Source organism: Lathamus discolor, chromosome Z, assembly GCF_037157495.1.
Source record: "Lathamus discolor isolate bLatDis1 chromosome Z, bLatDis1.hap1, whole genome shotgun sequence".
In the NCBI taxonomy this organism is placed as follows: Eukaryota; Metazoa; Chordata; class Aves; order Psittaciformes; family Psittacidae; genus Lathamus; species Lathamus discolor.
In genome coordinates this window covers 35,845,078-35,866,721 of record NC_088909.1, presented here as the reverse complement: position 1 = coordinate 35,866,721, position 21,644 = coordinate 35,845,078, and the positions used below count along the sequence as shown (strand labels likewise).

Genomic DNA, 21,644 nt, shown 5'->3' with positions numbered 1-21,644 from the left:
TGTGCATCAACATAGTCAACAGTAACTCTATTGTAGAGGTAGGGTGTCTGCTACCTGAAAGGACCAAAAAGTTTTTCAGAGCACATATAGGGGCTGTGCAGAGCCACAGTCAGTCTATTTGCAGTAGGTCATAGGCTGCTCTCTACATTTTTTTCCAGGGAATTTCTCTACTCTCCATTCCAGATTCTGGAAAGTTTTCACCGTTTTCTCTCTGCCACATCTGCTTCTTGTCCGTCTTTCTTTTGTTTGTGGTCATCTTTTACCCTCTCTTATGTCCCACAGAATTCCATCTTTGTTTAGTCTCATTCATCTTTCTAGCTGACACTTGTTGGCACTCTGTTACCTTCTTACATCTTGAGATTTCTCCCACCTTCAGACACCTACTCCCTATCACCCCAGACCCTTTCCTATTAGCTGTGTGTGCATTTCTGCCCACAAAGAAGAAGAATGTTGTGCTTCCTTATTCATACCCATTCTTCTAGACCTTCGGGCTAGGCCAGATGCCATGAGAATGTCTGGGCTACAGTGACTACAGATTGCAGTTGAACAGCTGCAAAGAGGCTGAACAGTTAATTCTTGCTGACTCAGCTGAAATGCTTCCAGTTATTTTTTGCCAATCTGTTCAGTGTTTGCTTGGCTGGAGGCGTGTTCAGCCATTCTTGTGTGTGTTCTTGGATGATTTTGGGTTAAAGATACTTGAGAACAAAGAATATTTTGTTTGAAAATGAGAGAGTAAGTAAAGCCTTTGGACTGAATAAAAGACCATAGGGGGCAGCATGTCTTCTCTGTGACTCCTAAGCACTGTTGCTGGGGCTGGCATCATGCGGACATTGTGGAGCAAGCTATGTACAGCCTTCCCCAGGGACTTCTGCTGTTAACTGTAGTGCTGAAAGATTTCTGTCTGTGTAGCAAAGCTGGAGTGCAGCATTTTGACTGCCGGAAGCTTGAGTTCTTTAACAAACAAATTTGGTTTTATTTCCTTGGAGGCTGTACAGCTGAAGCTGAAATGTGGTTTTGAAGGCTTTTATGGGAATTGGGCAGGTCTTGTTAGACCTCTTGCTGAGCTGGGCAAGCTAGTTTACCTAGAAGAGCTGAGGCTGGCAAAGTAGCATGCATGAAGTAGTTTTGTGGTACATCAGTCTGCATGGGAAGCGAGAGACCAGTTCAGGAATGTCAGGTTGACACTGACTCCCAAATGAACCAATGAGGCCTTTCCAGGTTGTCATATGGGACAGCAAACCTTTGGGTAAAGCAAAAATCTGTAAATCCTGTCTTGGGTATTGCTTTACAAAATAAGTGAGCCTCTGTTACAAAGAGGGCCATGTGGTACTAGTTTTCAGCACTGATCATGAGCTCCTTGAAAACTGCTGTTGTACGGAAAGCCTAGGACCTTGGCACTTGAAGCAGAGAATTTCAGGCGTGAGTCCACCAATAGAGGAGCATGGCACCAGCTGCAGGGTGGGGGAAGAGAGGCCACGTGAACTGTGAGGAAGGGTCAGGTATGCACTCAGTTCCATAACTGCAATGGCTATATAAACAGAAGTACTACATCAGTGAAAAACTTTATATTTCCCTCTACATGTAGCCAAGCTTCTGAACCTTCATTGTATATACTGTAGCTTTGGTTAAAAAGGGACTATACTCAGCCCTGATAACAGCATTGCATGGGTTGGTGCCTGACTGGATATCACACTTGTCAGTTTAATCTGCCTGGATATCCCTTTCAGACTCCTTCTTCCTGCCAATTTAATTCTTTCTCCACCACACCCACCGCCAAAAAAAAATACATGAAAGGGCAAGAGTTCTGAGATATGCCTGAGCTTTTCAGACAGAGAAAACATTCAAAAGCATCTGAAATTTAACTTTGTGCTCTTTTTGGAGAACAGATCCTACTTTTAACCATTGTGTTATAAAGATATTGCTGTTTATGAAGCTGAGTTTCATGTGTGTCCTATGAACTGAGTTTTTTGGTGTGAAAGATGTTGGCTGGTCAGAAGCTGACATTAAGTTCACCAGTTTTCACAGAGTTCACAGACTATATCCAGGTGGTTTTCTTACAGCTGAAATAATAGTGCTGTTCATATATGTCACTGGCAAGTACACACATGCAATGTTTCTCCTTGTTATGCTGATCGGCTTTACTACCCAGGTAATGAGGTTAAATCTGAGTTACCATTTTAAGAAATAACAAGTATATTTCTGCCATGCATACTTCAGAATATGATGAAATACATTAATCCAATTTTTGCAATAATTTGTGCCTACTTTCTCTGAATAGAAAATTTGGAAGCGTCCTAAGCCCCATAAGGAAGGCATCCAATATACCTCTATTTTGTATGCATTATGTTTTTGAGCATTACAGCTATCTTCCTGTGGTATAGTGTCATGTTAAAACAATAAGTACTACAGCCACATGCCTAAGAGGCTGTGTAAATGCATGAGATCTACAACATGCTGTTGTCTTTGTACCATTTTCTCTGATCTTGAAGCTCACAGGTCTTGAAACTCGTAAGGGAGCTGGTTGCATTGTGTGTGTTTGTGCACATTTTGTTGATTGCCTCCTGATTCATCTGCAGCTTAGAGTGTTGGTTTTTGATGAAGCAGCAAACCATAGAAGGCAGCAAAAATAAGGAAGATGGTGTGGGTAACTCCTTTCACGGTTTCTGTCAATATTCTGTCTTTAATTTTTTGAAATTACATAGATATGTAGTATCTATAAGTGTATTAAGTGTAGAATGAGGATGCTGACATAGAATCACAGAATGATGTGGGTTGGAAAGGATCTTCTGATCACCCAGTTTGCGGGCAGGGACACCTTCCTCTAGACCAGGTTGCTCCAAGCCCTACCCAACCTGGCCTTGAGCACTGCCAGGGATGGGGCAGCCATGGCTTTTTTTGGCAACCTGTGCCAGCGCCTCCTCATTAGTATGTGCTTTGCTATAGATGTTGTAGTGCTCTAAAAATTAGATTTGGAAAGCAAGTTATTTTGGTTTTCCTGGAATAATATAGCTTGTGAAAGAGACTAATAAATGCTATTTTCCTTTTTTGTCACTTTGTACCCTAATGTTTCAAAACAAAAGTTTTGTGCCCGTTTTGTGCCCATTTTGTATAAGCAGATACACTTTTAATTCATTGCTGCTATGTGGATGTTAGATGGGTTAGGATAATTGGGATGATTCCACTGAGGCGAGCAGGATTCGGGATGTTCTCACTTGTTTGTTACTGTAGTTAGGGCAGGAGCCGATCTTTGTTTCTATTACTTGCTTAACAGTATCATCTCTTGGAAAGTATCAAATGCTAAGTTAAGCCCTAGTTATTGTAACAAGGTTTGGAAGAGTGTGGATTTTGCTGTTGGAAAATGTGGATTTTGCTGTTGGAAAGGCAGAAGAGTTTTAGGACTCAATTTTGCATAGTTAGAAACACCTTTACAAAAGTTTGTGGATAAACCGCTACATCCCAATGCTTTTGGGTGCCCACTGATTCTCGCTGGGAAGTGTGAAACCTCTCTAAGTGCTACAACTATTCTGGTCCTTGTTAACCTTGCTTGGAGAGGTAATTATTGTGTATCTTGCAGCCCAGTTTAATGGAAGTGAGAAACTACAAGCATCTTCTTCTCCCTCCAATGACCAGCACAGGCAGTTAAGAGCACCTGGAGGAGGCTTTAAACCCATCAAACATGGCAGTCCAGAGTTTTGTGGGATCCTGGGAGAGAGAATAGATCCAACTATTCAACTGGAAAAGCAGATGTAAGTAATTGCTCTCTAGCTCTTTGCCTCCCCAATTACAGAAGCAGCAAGTGTCCCAGATCTTCCTGTCTAGATCCCCCTCCAGTTTCCCGTATTAGTGGAAAAAACTATTCCTGTTAATCCTGTGATTAACTTCTGTGGGAGACAAAATACTTTTAAGCAGGAAATTCATCTCAGGGACAGTTAAATTTGTCTGCCAAGAATGTGCAATTATTCCACTTTCAACTGTGTTGATTACATTGCATTAGCGAAAACAGATGCATATCACCTATATAAAAATTATGTTTTAAAGCTATACAGATTCCATATCTTTGTGGCTGCATAGTATGTTTCTAGTGCCTCAGATGTACCTTCCTTCTGTCTCTAATACTGCTCCATGGGGAGACTGATGAGACCACTTACAAAGCCTTCCGAAAAGAGGCATTTCAACTCTGGTGGTGTCAAGCTTGAGGGTGGTATTTAGAGGCAGTTCTGTCAGCTCCAAACTCAAGTTCTGGAGGAATTCCCCGCAGTGAATGTCTGATATCCACAAAGGTGTCCTCTGTCCTGCCATATGGTTACCCTTCCTTGAACCACCTGTACAGACTGGCTTGTGTGATGGAATGACCCACTGTACTATGTTATACCAAAGGTGCAGCCTCACAGAAGGTGCCAGGATCCTCTGTTACACAAATAAAATAAAAAATATTTTTGTGGACCAATTTGCACAGGTTACACTGATATTTCTGAGCACTGTGAAGCCAATGGATTCACACAGAAAAGCGAAGAAGTCGTGTCTTGATGTGAATGTGTTTTTTGTGAGAATACTTTGTTCCTGAGCATGCAAGTAGACAAGTAGATTAGCAAGTTTCCCAAACAGGGAGAAATACCAAGGTGTAATAATATATCAAGAAAATATTTTTAGTTGTTTAGTTGTGATTAAGAAAAATGTAACTATGAACTTAGTAACTCTTGGATCCAGGAGAGCTGAATGAATTTGTGCCAATTCCTCAATAACACTGAAAAGAAGAAAGTATATTCTGCTGTTTCTATTGTGTTCTTGAAAGTGAATCCCTCCCAGCCTTATGTACAAGACCTGATGACTTCCTGTTTTGCTCTGACCAATTCAAAAACAGAGTAGTGTTGTGCATTATATGAGCTGTAATAACTTATTATACTGAAGTAAATTTAGCAGATAAATAAAATTACAACAAATGGAAAAAAAAAAAACTTTTTGCCCAAGGCCAGTGACAATTCCTGATAGTAACACATAGCAACCATTCCTGATGTAAGCATTACCCTGATTAAGCAGTCATGGTAGTGTCACATTGTGCTTCAAAGTGCATTTGGCAACTGCAGGAAGGGACAGATCTTCCTCAGAGGTGTGACTGACCCAGTGCAGGACCAGGCACATTACATTGCTCTGGAAACTTGAGAGAAGGGTCAGCGTTCACTACGGTGACTGTGAGATTTTAATTGCTGGTGCAGAGCAGCATGTGCTGAGAAGGTTCTTTGCAGCACTCAGTTTAGTGAAGGACCTACCTCTTCTCTCCCCAGTTCCTTTCTTCCCTGAATTGATTACACCCACTCCACAGATCCACCAGAGATTTACTTAAAGTGCTCTGATTTGTCACAGCTCTATTTAGAACAAGTGTCTTCATTATAGTTCTTCACGCTTCATTTTTCTTCTTTCTCAAAGATTTATTTTCACAAATGTTTTCCACTGTTAACTTTCATATTCATCAGGTGCAGTTTTCTTTTTGTTTGCCTTTGTTTAATTTCTTTTTGTTCTTTTGTATATTATTTGAAATATTGATATATCACCAATAATGCAACTAATGTGTGTTAATTCATAATACGGATGTAAAAGATATCCATGTGATAGTAACCATTATTCATACCTTAAAGAAAAGAAGTAGTGAAAGGAGTATGAGTTGGAATGTGTGTATTAATCTCTCTGCTTTTTCCTAGATGGTATCATGGAGCAATCAGTCGGACGGATGCAGAAAACCTGTTACGTTTATGTAAAGAGTGTAGCTACCTTGTAAGAAATAGTCAAACAAGCAAGCATGACTATTCTCTTTCACTGAAGTAAGTACTTATCAGTAAAAAAATAAATGTAATATAATAAATAATAAACTTAATTTATAAGCTATAACTCTTCTGGTACAAGAGTAGAAAATGATCCAGTCTTTTGCTACAGTGGTTCAGCTGAGAAGGGCACCCAGTGAGTTTGAGACTGTCAGTGTGTGTGATATATAGTGACAATCACTGAATTAGGACCTTGCAATTTGGGGAAGTTAAGAGATTTTTAGTCTTCATTGGTGCTTATTTAACGAAATGAATGTGCTGTTTTTGCTTCAGGGTGAATAAGCAACTGTATTGTTTGGGGATTTCATTTCTTTTGCTTCATACATGGAAGGAAAGCTTTGTATGGTTTACTGGGCTACAGCTGTACAGTATTGCTACAATTCTTGAAAGTAAAAAGCCCAGGATCAATAATGAAAGATATACAGAATTAGGAAATGATCATTGTTCTAGTCTCAGTGCTGCTTTGAACTTGCTACACCTACCTTAGGCTGATTAGGATACATTACAGATGTTGGCTTAAACATGTAATAGGATGGTTTGGGTTGGAAAGAGCCTTCAAAGATCATCTAGTCCAACCCTTCTGCCAAGGGCAGGGACATAAGTTCACTTGCATTTCCAGCAGAGGAAGTTTACAGGCACTCCATGCAGGAGAGCAAAAAGCCCCTTCCCCTTCATATAGGCTGTACATCTTCAAAGAGAATTGTTTCCTTTTCTTTCCTTGTTACAGGATAGGGTCTGATGTGGAACCTACCCTTCCAGGTAGGTCTGAGACACAAGCCTGTTTGATTTTTTTGCTAGCATTACTCCTGCCAGTTTGGCTTTTACATGGTTTCTTAATAGGTCTGTTTTGGAGACACATTTTCCTTCCTGGGGATGATGGTGAAAGGTATATACCTCCACATATATATATACATATATATATATACACCTCCACATACATATATATATATATATATATACCTAATCCTTTTTACATTCATAAGTTCCTTAGAAATAAGGGGCCACATCTACTCTACCTTGGTTTAGTCTGCCGGTCTAAACAAGTGAATTCCAGATTGGGTTTGTATCTCCATTTTGGATTGAGTAGAAGTGCATGTGCTGTATGATGGTCAAAGAGATTTCAAGCCTCTGTGTTCTTTCAGTTTTGTTGACTTCACTGAATTGGCCGAGCCAGTGTTCAGGTGGCTTCTTACACTTTCCTGTGCTTCATTTTTGAGTGACATATAGAAGACCCATTTCACCAGCACAGATGTATGGGTTGTATCGAAGTGCTTAAACAAGGTGTGCATGGGGTGGTTGGCAGAGTTAATCATGGCAACCATCCATCCCCTCTTCAGATCGTACTGAGGATGTGTATAGCCCACTTCATAGTGGTGACACCACTGCTGGAAGTAAAATTGTTTCTGTTTACAGAAAAGTGCTGCTCAAATATTCAGTTGTAGACTTTAGTTGCTGCCTGATGTCATTGGCAGGCAGTTAATTTCCATGATGATCACGAGGATATGAGTAGGATATGCAACTGGACTTCTCTTTTAAAAAAATCATAAAGGAGCTGCAGGCATTGGGTTCCTGGCATGAGCACTGTTGGAGTTGTGTGCCCGTGCCTCATCGCAGTGTTTGTGATAATACCAACTGAATATAAGACTCTTTTTAGTCATAGAATCAGCCAGGTTAGAAAAGACCTTCAAGATCCTCAAGTCCAGCTGTTGCCCCAGCACTGCCAAGGCCACCACTAAACCAAGTCACTAAAGGTCTTGTCTACATGGTTTGTGAATACTTCCAGGGATGGTGATTCCACTACTGCCCTGGGCAGCCTGTTCCAATGCCTGACCACCGTTTCAGGGAAGAAATTGTCCCCAGTATCCAGTAAACCTCCCCTGGCACAGCTTGAGGCCGTTTCCACTTGTCCTATTGTTTGTTCCCTGGGAGCAGAGACCAGCCATCTCCTGGTTCCATCCTCCTTTCAGGCAGTTGTAGAGAGCAATAAGGTCCCCCTGAGCCTTCTCTTCTCCAGACTAAACCCCTCCAGTTCCCTCAGCCGTTCCCCATCACACTTGTGCTCCAGGCCCTGCACCAGCTCCCTTGCTCTTCTCTGTACCTGCTCCAGCACCTCAATGTCTCTCTTGTAGTGAGGGGCCCAGAAGTGAACACAGGATTCAAGGTGCGGCCTCACCAGTGCCCAGTACAGGGGGATGATCACTGCCCTGGCCCTGCTGACCACACTGTTGCTGATACAGACCAGGATGCCTTTGGCCTTCTTGGCTGCCTGGGCACAAGCTGGCTCATGTTCAGCTCTGTCAGTCAGCACCCTGTCTGTATGTACACGTACACACACAGAGATATCATTCCTATAGTCCCTGGACTGCCCTTATAGAGGTTTGTTGAGTTCATTGAGTCCATGACGTTGGGCTGTAACAATTGGATTATGACAGGTTTTTGGGTCAGGAAAGATGGTTTGTGGTGCTGGATTGCTGAATACTGAAGCCAGTTCTGATTCTATCACCGCTGCACTTTTCTGGTTCATTGTTGGTTAATCAAAAGGGACAAGGGTTCCAATCCTTAAATCTGGAGACAGATGCCATGAGGTGCCCAGTGTCCAGTGATGGACATATAGCCTCCATATGCATACAACCAAAGTGACAATATATACAGTATTATGAAGCAGTTAACATCATATAGTTTAATTTATTGGCTATTCTCATTCAAATCCCCCTGAGGCACACATTGGAATTCCTCATCCTCTTGCATTACCCACCAAGTGCATCCAGGTCCTATTGCAAAACCCCCTTAATCCTACCTCTTTAATGTTTTGATTCAAAAACCATATGCCATGACTTAACATAGACAGACTGTGACTGAATTGTGACTTTGTGAGCTGAAATGCCAGAACTCTATAAGCAATGCCTCAAGGCCGCCTATGGGACCTATGGGTCTCTAGATCAAGTGCTGCGCAGACTGATCCACTCCAAATGGTAGCAGGTCCAAGCATGCCTGTCTTCAGGCTCTCCATATCATTTAGCCAGAGACCACTGTGTGCTACACAGCATGTCTTAAGTAGTCTGCAGAGGCGTAAGAGCAGCAAGGGCTTTTATTCTCTGACAGAGCTGGAGGACTGCTATCCTTAGTTATTTCCAGTGCCCCCTCTACTTGAAATCTGTCTGTCCCTAGCACCTGCATACTTGGTGCTTTTTGTCAGTGCTAGATGTGCTAGTGCAGTGGAAACTAGACACAATGTATTCACCATGGGCTGTTGCGCAGCACTTTGAAAGCCTTAGGGAACAAGATTGTCCTTAAATCCTTGGCTTGGGAGAAACCTGTTCACTTGTTTGATTCCCATTAAAGCACATAGCGCCTTCTCTTGGCTTGTTGTAACCAAAGGGAGGGGCCTGGGATTTGAAGCCACTGCTACTGTTGTATGTCCTTGAGCTGATGTGTCTGTTCGAATAGTAGGTTACTTGTGATTCACAAAAGCACATCCTTGGTTACATTTCTTGCCAGAAGCAAAATTGAGGATGAGAACAAAGGCCTCCTAGAAATACCTGGAATAGAAAGGTTTACTAGATCTTAAGCATAGTGTCTCTCAGCTTCTCCACCTCTGTCAAGTCTTGTGACTTTCTGCTTTCTTTTCTCTGTTGTTTCTAAGAACATACCCCCTTCTCATAAGGTAGGAGAGTTGCCAGGGTAGAGCACCAAGTCCTCTATCAGCTGTGTGGTCTCAAGGAAGACTGAATGAGACCTTAAGGCCTCAGTGTCTGTTGGCTGTGTGAAAACCATCTCCCAAAAAAAGAATGTTGTCAGACTTGAAGAAGCAGGTGGAGTTGTCTTGAGCTTGTACCGTCCACATGAGGGGCTGGAAGGCTCTCTGATTTATAGGAGGGTAGGAAGTACTACCACACAGCTGGGCACAGTAAACCAAGTAAAACCTGTTGGTGTAAGGTTCAACAGCCAAACTGAAGGGGTTCACAAGAGGAGAACTAGGATGTATACTAGATTTGCTGCTCCTAGAGTCCAGCTTTAATGAATATTTTCTATACTAGAACACTGGAGCTGCTTCTGGGTGCCCCTTAAGGCCTATTTCCCAGTTCAGCTGTGTTGAAATGGAAATTCAGGCAACAAGAGCCCTGAAGCAATGGATATGGTCTCTGCTATGACCCTGCTTTGAACATGGGAAAGCACTGCTGAAGATTAAGCTATCCAGGCTTGCTCTGACAGTGTATTGGACTAGAGTCCTAAAGTGATTATCAAATTTGTCCTTGGTTACCTAATTGAGTTTGATGTCTTGCTGTTACTTTCTTTGTGTAATAAGTTTGAGGAGAAATTGCTTCACTGTTTAAACCTGTTGATTAAAAATTATGACTGGCTGCAGAAGCCCTAATGAAATACTTTCAAATAACCACAGTCACTTTTCAATTGCTAATTAATGTGCTCTGAAAGGCACTTAGCCATCTGTAGCCTGCACCCTCCCATTAAGGCTGTTGGATAGGGATACATCAGCCTCTGATAGAGATAGTAAGGGATAGGCAGAATATCTGTATACTGTTCCTGTCCAAATGTTGCATGCTTCTTCCAGGCATTCAGATTCACCATTGACTTTTAGATGTGTTTGTGCTGCTCAGGGACATTTACCAACATGTGTGAGATAGCATTTTTTTTCAGTTAAATATCACACATTTCTGATTCAGGGAAGAAGAAAAACACCCTGATTTTGTACTGAGATTAAGTGACAGTGATTTAAAGTCTATTCCTTAGCTTCGTGAGGTTCTTACTCTGGGTTTTGGGTTTATGGTTTTCTTTTTATCTAGTAACAAAAGACTATCTTTAGGTTTCTCAAAACACAGCAATGTCTGGCAATGAGAATCTATCCAAGTATTACCTGTATTTGAAAAGTTAAAAGAGGGTAGAACTTGCTCAATTTCATGTAATGTAACTGAAGATTGCACAGTGGAGACATCTCTTAAGATAATCTTTTCCAACAGGAGGAAATCTTTCTTTGTTCCATTGACTTTGAGAGGGCCAGAGAGGCTCAGCTCACATGGGGAATTTACATGAGTTTTCTGTCTGATTCAAATTCCAAAAGTTATCATTCCAAAGGTATTAAAAAAGTGTCCAAGTTGCTTTGTTAACAAATTAAAATGTGACTGTAGATAAAACATCAGGGTAGCTTAAGCTGTTCAAGTCAGTGTCTGTTATTTTGATATATCATAGTTTACATAACAAAGAATAATTACATGTGAATTGGCTACATCTGGGGTCAACAAAGAAGATCTTAATGATGTACAGCTCATCTCAGTTAGAAACAAAGAACTATTATTGTTGATGGCAAGTGTTTGAGGCAAAAAGCATCTTTCTATGGATTGTAATCCAAAGAACTGGGCCTCCTTGTCAGCACTGTTTAAATTCTCCATAGCAGAATGAAGGAATATGATCTACCTTCCCAGAACAAAAAGGTTCGAAAGGCCCGAGGGGCAGCTGTGCATGCTTTTGTGCCTCCTACAGCAGCCCTGCACTTTTTCTTGATTTTCCTTTTTCCTGTAGGAAAAGAGGAAACAGATATTTGGCTCACTCATACCCTCTCACTCTTTACTTGAACCTATTTTTAATTGCATAAGGCTGGGTAAGAACTGGAGATCTATAATCCTGGTAAACTGTGTTGTGACCAGGGCTCCCGGTCCATGACTGCTGATGAAATGCCTAGATGCAAGCTCCTTATATTAGGTCTGTTCTTTACCAGCAAGGAGTGTGGTGAAAGAAGTGAAAGTAGATGTGCAAAAGGAAGAGGAGAGCCATCTCTCTGAGTTTTAGGTGTTCAGCAATGACTTCACTGCACATGAAGCTCATAGAGGTACCTTTCTAATGTAATAATAGAACACCTCAGTACAGGGTATTATTTTTCAGTCTTGCTCAGTGAAGACCAGCCATTGCCTAGGCTCTAATAGCTAATTATTTTGGTCAGGGTTTTCCCTTCCCGTGTCTTTTTGCAGCAGTGTGCACCGCACCTGCACTACTTTCATTTACTGACTCAGATTTCAATTTCAGGAAATGTGGCTGGATTTTAGACTAGGATTATTTCACAATTCAGCTGTATGTGCAGACTGAGTGAAAACAGTAACGGGCCTTGCTTTCTGCTCTGTCAGATGATTAGTGTACGATCATTGCCACTGGAGGGAGAACAGAGCTGAATTCAGAGAGTGGTGTCTACTGACATCCTGATCCTGTGGGCTCAGAAACAGGCATGTGGTTTTCCCTAAATAGCAAAGGTTACTGCAAGCAAAGTGTTTTGTCATCATGGAAATGAAAGATTCATCTGTAGAAGACATTTTCCAAAGTTGAGAACATAGACTTTGGGTAGTTTTAGGTTTGGATTAATGCTAGACTTTGTACTTTTTAGCTGGTTTAAAGCATGCAATATATTCTTGGAAAGCAGCTGTTGTGATATTGTAAGAAAATGAAAGTTTCTTCCTGACAATAGAATTTATGAAGTAGTGGAATTTTTGTGGCTCTCTAAATCAGCAATTGAATAAAAGTATTTAAAAGTGTATTACTAGTCTGGTGTTGGCGTAAACGGTAATAAGAACAGCAAGGATTTTGTCATTTCCACAGAACTTCAAGAAGCTGAACATCTTTACTAACTGCATAACAGTGGATGGCAATTGATTACAGAAACTGGGTTCAGTAGAGTGATCTTCACACAATCTGAATGCTATTACAACACTGCAGCCCTTGCTGGTAGGGGAAGAGACATGGTTTGGTGTACCATGGAGACAGTGGCTGTAAGATATAGAATGACAGTGTTGTGTATTCTGCGCTCGGAAAAAAAAATAAAAAAAATTAAATGATTTTTCAAAGTAGTCACTTATCTGGGGGGGGAGGAGGGGGAATAGTTTTTCAGAGGAAATTTTAATTTATTGCTTTGTTGCTGTAGGTTAGCATAAAGCATTATAGGTTTTGCTCAAAGTGACAGCATATAACATAAATGGAAGGGCATTTCAGAATGAAAAAACAGAACAACAAAACATGCTTTCTACATTGCTAGAATCTTATTTTTCTGATGTTACTGTAAAGTTGTTTCTTTTTTCCTTGTCCAGGTGACATTTCATCAAAATGAATGCAGAAAACTTTTCTAACAAAACAGCATTTTCTTCTGCAAAATCAGTGTTCAGAAAGCTTGGCCAATTTTTCTGATTGAGAACATCAATGATCTTTCAAAACCATTAACATTTTATGGAAAAAATTTACTAGGTTTAATATCTACTTGATACAAGAACAATCTAACTTGATTGTTCTTGTATCTTACTTCAGGCATAAGATCAAAATAAAGCACAGTCTTATGAGCTGTCTGCACAATTCCTTTCCCATCCTTACTGACTTTTGAAAACTGAAGGAAAATGTGTAAGAAAGCTGTAATTCAAAGTCGCTCGGTCTTGTGGTTGTGTTGCAAAACATTTTAAGCAAGGTGTGACTATTAGTCATGCATCAAGTATTGTGTCTGTGTAAACATCTGTGCTTGAGAATTATAAAGCACTTTGGTGCAGGGATTAGCAACTAGGAATTTTCCTGTTCTGTATTTGAAACCCATGGGAATAGTTGCAGTAAGGGAAGGAAGGAGCAAATAGTGTCTGTAGTGCAGAATTGTTGCAACACTTGAGAAACCACAATGGCATTCAGAATTCACGTAGTAATATTATCACATGACTTAGGTCAGGTCCCAGCACCTTTCTTGCAAAAAGTGTGTCTCACCTGTTCACGGCACTGGCATTTACCAGTGTTTACATATGTGAACTTGGGATTGCTGTTTAGGTTCTGCTTTTTGAAAACCTTGGGCCTGGCAGATTCTAATAGTTATTGCTGTTGAAATGGATGAAAAATCAGTATTCCAAAACCAGGACTACTCACTATCAGGCATATGTTCTGCTTGTACTTGTTCAGATAAACTCTAACAGTGCTTAGAAAGCTAAGCAGAAACTGATTTACAACCAGTTCAATCATGAAGTTTTTTCTTCATTGCAACCTGAAATTTCATCAGTCTTCCTACATGCTGAAATCAGAGCTTAAATCTAAAAGGTCTGGAGGAGAAGAAGAGAGAGGGGTACGACTTCTAGATTCCTTTCATAACTGTGTCCCTGTAATCCTAGTCACTGGTCTAGCAGCAACAGGGCTGTTAAACAAGTGTAGATGCCTTCTGCCCTTGCCAGTTACTGCTGGGCACCAATTCTTTATGAGTCCAGGCATACCAGAAGAGAACAAAGATGACTGAAGATTACCGATAACTGAATGAAGACAACCTCACAGGTTTTCATCTGCACATAGCCAGTTGACAGTTGAATTATTTGGGATGTTCCACAAAGACCGTGGCTAGCAGTTGGTTTTAACAGGAGATCTATATGTAAATAAAGTCTCCCCTTAATAGTGTCTAGCTTGAAACTGAGGTGGATTTTGTGTGCTCTCTTGTGAAATAATGGCACAAACCCCACATTTCCAATTTCAGGAAAGTTTTACTTGGGAGTCCTGACATTTTTAATTTCACAGGTTTCTCTGGTTCCTTTTTTTTTTCTTTTTTTTAATATATTTTGTCTTCAATAGTACATTTTTACAAATGTTTCAAACTAAAATTGTTGTTGAACTAGAAGCTCTGCTTAGTGGCTGCAAATATACAAATTGTAAAGATGAGTCATAGAATCATAGATCTGGTTGGGAATCGACCTCAGGAGGTGTCTAGTCCAACCCTCTACTCCAACCAGGACATGCTCATTAGGTTGTTGGGTGCTTTATATAGGCCAGGTAAATTTGGAAAACTTGGAAGGATGGAGTCCTCCTGATCTGCCAGAGCCTGGTCCCAGGGCTGCACCACACTAATGAGAGGGAAGTTTTTCCGTCTGTCCACTGGGAACTCAAGCTTCTTGACTCAAATTTCCATTTTCTCTGTAACTCCCCCATTAGGCAATGGATGACTGCAGCCTGACACCCTCCATCTCACCTTTTCTTCTCCAGACTGAACAGACACAGTTCACTCAGCCTGCCCTTGTACATCATGTGCTTCCACCTCTGGAACCCATGTGTTTAGTGGCCCTGCTCTGCACTTGCTCTAATGTTGGCTTCTCTTTTTTATGGGCAGTCCTTGCACCAGTTTGAGATACAGCTGCAGCCTTATCAGTGCTATGTACAGGAAGTACTCACTTTCTTCTAGAAGCTGGCCACACTTTTGCTACACAGCCCAGGCTGCAGTAGGCCTTCATGGGCAGACTGTTGAATCATGTTCTGTGTCCTGTCCACCAGAGTTCCTTTTCTGGCCAGCCATGCCACAGCTTGCACTGCTGCCTGTGTTTATTCTATCCCAAGGGAAGAAGCTTTCTATTTGCCTTGGAATTCCATCAGGCTGCTATCCATAACTTCTGTGTCACATTCTTTTTTACTCATCTTCACAAACCATGTAGCCTTCTAAAAAAACTGACCTGTCATGATATAGAGGATATGCTTTTTATTTGTTCGTGGAATTCTGGTAGCCATAGACATCATATACTTTCTGACTATGTACTACCCAGACCTAGGTATAGTTGTTTCTTAGGGAAGCAACAGCTATCTGTTGTGAATACACAGCTTGTAGCAGTTTGTTTGCATATATTTTCTTTCTGTTGCAGAAAGGGTATGTGTCCTTGCCCTTTCTGTATTGAGGTGCTTTTGGTAGATTGTTCTTCAGTTCTTGCTGTACTCCTGAAATAAGCATGCACCTGGGATTCCATTAATGTATCTTTTTAAGGCATCTAGTAGCAAAGCAGATGCATAATAAACTGAAGGAACAGAACAATACATCTGTCCTCATAATAAAATATTTAAAGATGCCACCCTTGTTTAAAAAAAAAAAAAAAAAGCCATTATGATTCAAAAGAGATATTTTTTTCTGCTAAGAAATTTATATTTAAAGCATGATTTTAAGTGTGTAGTGGTATAATTACAGTGTCTGTAGTAGTTTCTGCTCAACAGAAAGGGTCACTTCATCAGAGAATTGTGGAATACATCTGAAAGATACAAGCTTGATAGTGCTACAAGCACTTCTGGAGGGAATGCTACCCCTTCTAGGTAGAAAATGGCAGATTTTAGAGAAGCTTCTTTTAACATGGCATGATTTGTTTTCCTGCTGTAGCTTTCTGTGTCATCTTGCACCGTTTTTTGTTGCTGACAGAGACTGACTCTGGTTTTTAACACTTATATTTGTCCCTGGACACACTTGGAAGAGTCAATGGTTTGGAGCCACAAGTTAGGGAGTGGGACATGAACTAAGCCGTAAAAACCCTATACCTAGGCCTTATTTAACATCTTGAAGTGTAAAAGGTGCCCTTTGCTTTTGTTTTGTTCTGGCTAAACTCTATACTATTAAAATAGCCTGTGTGACATGCTTAAGACAGCAGACACTGAAGAGTCACTGCTGGGAAGAGATGAGGTCAGCTCTACCACTACTGTACTATGTGGCAGTGTGGGTGGTACCCCTCAGAGTGACATTGTGTTGTATGGGTTGCTTTTGCAGAAACAGACAGGGCAGTTATTACTGTGAGAATCTTCCCTGTATAATCATAAGCCTTCCCTCAAAGAGGCAATGCACTGTGCAGGCAGGTCATCTAGGAACTGCACGCTTCTGAATGTTGTCGTGGTTTAAGCCCAGCTGGTAACTCGAAACCACACAGCCGCTCGCTCACTCCCCCTCTTCTTACCTCTTGCTCCTGGTGGGATGGGGAGGAGAATCAAAAGAATGTAACTCCACAGGTTGAGATAACAGCAGCCCAGTAACTAAGGTATAACACAAACCACTACTGCTACCACCAATAGTAATAATGACAAGGGAGATAACAAGGGAAGAGAATACAACTGCTCACCACCCACCAACCAATACCCAGGCCGACCCAAGCAGAGATCTGGGCCTTCTGGGTAACTCCCCCCAGTTTCTATACTGGGCATGGTGTGCTGTGGTATGGAATATCCCTTTGGCTAGTTTGGGTAAGGTGTCCTCTCTGTGCTTCCTCCTGGCTTCCCATGCCCCTTCTCACTGGCAGAGCATGAGACCAGACAGTCCTTGATCAGGGTAAGCGCTACTGAGCAACAACTAAAACATGGGTGTGTTATCAGCATTGTTCTCAGACTAAAGCTGAAAGCACTGCACCAGCTACTAGGAAAGAGAAAAATGACTGTTACAGCTGAACCTAGGGCAGGTGTGGAAGTCACAGACTGGTTTCTGCCTGCAGAAAGGCTTCAGGATAGCAGCCTTTGCTCAGTAGAGGGCAGATGAAAGTCTTTATGCCATTGATGTTGGGAATGGGCTCATCTGCAGAAGTTTTCCCAGCTGAAACCACCAGATTCTGCACATAGCCCTGCTCTGGGCAGATGCTGTGAGGCTGGAATGGGTGTTGTCTGTCCTGTGGCTAACAGGACAGAGTAGGGAAGGCCTTGCTTCATCTGAGTGAGGCTCATGGCCTGCCTGTGTGTCTAATGAAGAGAGCCTCAGCCCTCTGGCAGGCCAAGACTAATGATACCTTTTAGTCCAGAAGTAATGATTAGCTGTAGTGAACAGTAAACAGGGAAACACTTGGGTAGGACAGTAAAGCGGATGTGCTCTAGCACACCTCTGGGTCATCTCCAGCCTTGCACCTGAATCCAGACAGCACGTGGGATGAAAACAACATACTGGGTTAGGCTGCCTGTGTGTTGCAGTGTCCTTCGGGGTTTGCAGGCTGTCATTGTCTGTCAGGGTCTGGCCACTGTCCTTGCCTGTCACCCAGCAACTATCTGTACGTTGTTATCCTACTTTCCCTTCCATGAGCCTGTTGTGGTTCTGCTCCCCTCTTCCTTATGCACAAGCATGAACTAACACTTTGCTTTCCTTGCAGGAGCAGTCAAGGTTTTATGCACATGAAGCTGATGAAGACCAAAGAGAAGTACATCCTGGGTCAGAACAGCCCTCCCTTTGACAGTGTTCCTGAAGTCATCCACTACTACACTACAAAAAAGCTGCCTATCAAAGGAGCAGAACACTTGTCGCTGCTCTACCCTGTGGCTGTGCGGACCCTCTAATAATCTAGTCTCACCCCTTCCTGTGGATGGGAGGTGAGAGGTAAGCTGGGTTGCACAGAATTCATTGCCAGAATTCAGTGCTTAAGTCTGTGATGGAGTGGCAGCCTTTAGTCTTGGGATTTTGGGTGCCCTGTCAAGTTGTGTATGGTACTCTTATGCTGCAGGGTGCCTCCAGAACCAGGCTTCTACATAACAGAAAGAAACCTTATTTTAGTACAAAGAGAACAGACAACCTTCACAGAGCTTCTCTGTGACTGGAAGTACTTCCCGACAGTTCTTCCTCCATGTTTTGAGAAGAATCAACAAGTTCTTCTCAGCAGTAAAACACCAGCAACTTTTATTCTCTTGCTACCCTGAGAAACTTCTTCATGTGAAAGAGTATCCTGACTCTGAGGGACCCCAGAGTCCCTTGGTGGACCTGAGAAAAAGCTGCTTAGCAGGCGAGTCCCTGTGGCTCTGCTCACTTAGCCTGGTGGGTCTGGGGGACTTTTAATGCAGTTTCTTGGGGTAGTCAAATGTTGAACTCCTATTAGGCACACAATCTTAAAATAATTTTGTAAAAGCAAATCATGGTCAATTATTTATGAAGATGGAATGTAATGAAAAAGTAATTTGTTATATATTTTTATCCTTTTTGGTAAAATAATCTCTTAAGGGTTACTGTATTCATTTGCAAGTTTCACTCATAGATGCAGGCAGCTAAGTCTGTTTGGTGCAGTTAAACTGTAATGTTTTACGTAGTTAAGAATGAGGCATTTTAGTATATGGGTTAGTATTTATGCATGTGGGTGGTCAAAGGCTTTTATAAAGCTTTGTAGGCAAAATCTTCACTTGCTCATTCATCTGTATCAAACAGTCCTACTGAGATAGCAGACTAACAAGTGTGTATAATACTGCCTTGCCGTAAGATGATATTTGCAGCTGTACAAATGAGAACTTTAATATGTAGCAGAAATTTGTTTTTCTGGTGTATCAAGACATTTTTAAAACAAGGTCCCTTGCACCTGCCTTCTGGCCAGTGTTCATTTTCACCATAAGCAGAAGCCTCCTGCTGTATTTCAGTCACTGTCAGCCAGAAGCACTGCACAAGCTGCTCTGAACCTTAGTCCTGCCAACTCAGTGCCCATCTACATGAGAGATGTTTTCTACATGCTCTGTGTGCTCGTTCAAGGGGATAAATGAGATATATATATATATATATAATTGTGCAGAAATTAGAACTGGACAATCAATAGCCTAGTAGTCCTCATTTTGTGCCACTTCCCACCTGTGTCTAGAATGATGTGCATTAACCCATCAGCTGTTGTAGTAGCAGACTGGTTATATGCAGTATATGTATTTTACAAGCTGAAATAGGAGTGTGAAATTGTGTGTTATTTAATTCAGCTTTCTTACCTACTACTCTTCCATTTTATTATGCTTAGAAAGAAGTGCAAATAGGAGAATTGTAATGGAATAACCACTTACTGCCTGTAAAAGTAGTGCTTCATTATATTGTCTAATCTGATAAGAACCTCAAGGATGTCCTGTATAATGTCACTGGTGATGAATGTTCTGCTTCCTTTTAAGCTTGCCTTGTTCTTTATGTGACATCCAACACAGTTTGAACTGGACTGGATCACATATGTGAGGAGCCCATTGTCATTCTGTGCAGCAACAGTAGTGGGTCAAGCTGCAGCTATCTCACCCAGAATTTGAATCTGCACTGTAATAGGCTCTTGGTGGTTTTCTGAGAGAAGGGTGGCACAATAGAGTACAAAGAGACAACATTCCTCTCCAATAAAACCAAGCATCCCCTTTTTCACATACTCACCTACACTTGCTTTTTATTTCCCTAAAGTCTTTCCAGAACTCTTCATTCTCCTCCCAACATCACCCAATTGGTAAGAGCATACAGGCACTTTTTAAATCAGCACATTCTTCTTCCAGCAGAGTAGGAGTACATGAGGGTGGCAGAGCTTGCAGAGGTTAGGAATTAGATTGAATCTGCTGCTGTCTGAGTCTTTGCCTATGTGGGTTCTGGCAACTCCATCATGCCCCTTGAGACAGAGGTATGTTGCATTTCTTCTTTTGCATTTGAAGTGCATTTTTGAGAATTTGGCAATATTGCTGTTCTGTGGCTGATTTATTCCTGTAATGGAAAAGTATGCCCCTACTCTCTCTAAGAGCAATTACCAGTAGAAACCAACAACAACCAAGGCCTTGCCAGGCTTCCTTAAGCACATTGTTTTTACCTCGTGGGGATAACTGTTGTACCAGATCTTGTCATGGACATGGTTAAAAGTCAGCTGAAGCCAGCAGGTGCCATTTTATTGCAGTCTGCAGATTTGGGGTTGGGATCCCTTGCTTCATACAAATCAGGCGAATAAGCATCACACAAATGTGTGTAAAGTTTATTACAGCTTCAAGGATCAGATCAGGGTTCTTGATTCAGCCAGAGGAAATAATCCCAGAAAATGTTGGGTGTCTGTGGGAAGTGTGTGGGTTTTTTTATTATGACTATTATTTTTTAAAAAGACTTTTAGAAAGAAGTGCTCATTAATTGCAGAATAAATAAAATGGGGATTTTCGTTTGCACTGTAATGCTGTCTTTGTTTATTTAAGTGATTGTATGATATTTTTCCAGTGAAGGAATATTCTTCCCAGACTTTTTAATGTACAGTGAAAACGCGGCGTGTTGCAGTATGTAGTATTGCGTATAGGTGGAAGATCTCGTAGCGATCGTGCCTATATAGCTCATTAAAAGTTTATTAAAAAAAACCCCAAAATTCTCCCTTTTCTTCCTTTAATTGTTACTGTTAATCTGATTGTCTTGAACAGCTAATAGTAGAAGCAGCCTTTCGGAACAACTTGTGTTTGTGTGTCTTGATGAAAGTCATCATTAGGCTATCATCTGGTTTGGAGTGGGTCTCAGTTCTGCCCTGAGTAATTCTCTTGACAATGTACGCTTTTGCAAGGGCTGTGCCAAAACTACACAGGTGCATGTGTGAATGATATTGCTGTCAAATTGCTTGAGGTGCTCAAGGAATCCAGTTATTGCTGTTTACAGCATAACACTAGTGAATCACTTTCTGCAGACTTTGTAAGAGGTGTTAATTAGGCTTCTATTTTGATGAGTATTTCTCAGTGTAATGAAAGCCCCCAAGCTGTGAACATCTGTATGATGGATAGGGGAGTGGCCAAGATTACATTTGACAGCTCCTTCCATAATTGGAAAAATCATAAAGGTTTGTGGATGTACAGTCATCACTGTGGCTTCTGTACTTGGTAATAGTGTTCTCTGAGATAAGTCTTTAGAGCCAAGATGCAATATGCAGGGCTCTCTGAAGTGCAAAGGTACAAAACACACATTTCCAGGTTCTCAAAGAACATGGCCTGAGTCTGTGCTTCAAGGAAAACTGGTGCTGCTTGGAGGTCAACACATTTATGTGCTGCTCCTTCTGATCCCAGTGAGGTTCAGGATTTGCCCTTCCTCTTGCTGTCGTGGCTCAGGTTAGGTACACAAATACTGTGTGGCAATGTTGGTGGAGGCTACAAATGCCACCTTACACTTAAGCTCTGATTCCATATTCAACCTGCTGCACTGCTAAGCTATGATCTGGGGTACTGAGCTGGTCCTCTGTGCTGTTTAGTCACTCATGTTGTTCTCAGGTTGTACCTAGGCTGGTACCTGAGCTGAACAAGGAAGGTCTTAGCACTTGTTTAAATAAATAGATAAATAAACAAACCAACCCACCCAACACACTGCTGCACTAGCTCCTTGTGGGAAAA

The 21,644-nt window shown here is 41.5% G+C and overlaps 1 protein-coding gene across 2 annotated transcripts in view; it reads left to right on the top strand.

The window, feature by feature from the left end:
- The window catches only part of SHB (SH2 domain containing adaptor protein B), a 59,670-nt gene extending 39,214 nt beyond the window's left edge, over positions 1 to 20,456 (top strand). The window contains exons 4-6 of one of the 2 annotated variants that reach the window (XM_065663519.1): positions 3,575 to 3,746; positions 5,697 to 5,816; positions 17,690 to 20,456. In XM_065663519.1, coding sequence (XP_065519591.1) covers positions 3,575 to 3,746; positions 5,697 to 5,816; positions 17,690 to 17,873 — 476 coding nt within the window. In that variant the 3' untranslated portion in view covers positions 17,874 to 20,456. Of the gene's footprint in view, positions 1 to 3,574; positions 3,747 to 5,696; positions 5,817 to 12,416; positions 12,574 to 17,689 lie in introns of those variants that run through there. The other variant, XM_065663518.1, reaches the window with a different exon arrangement.
- Positions 20,457 to 21,644: the final 1,188 nt, after the last annotated feature.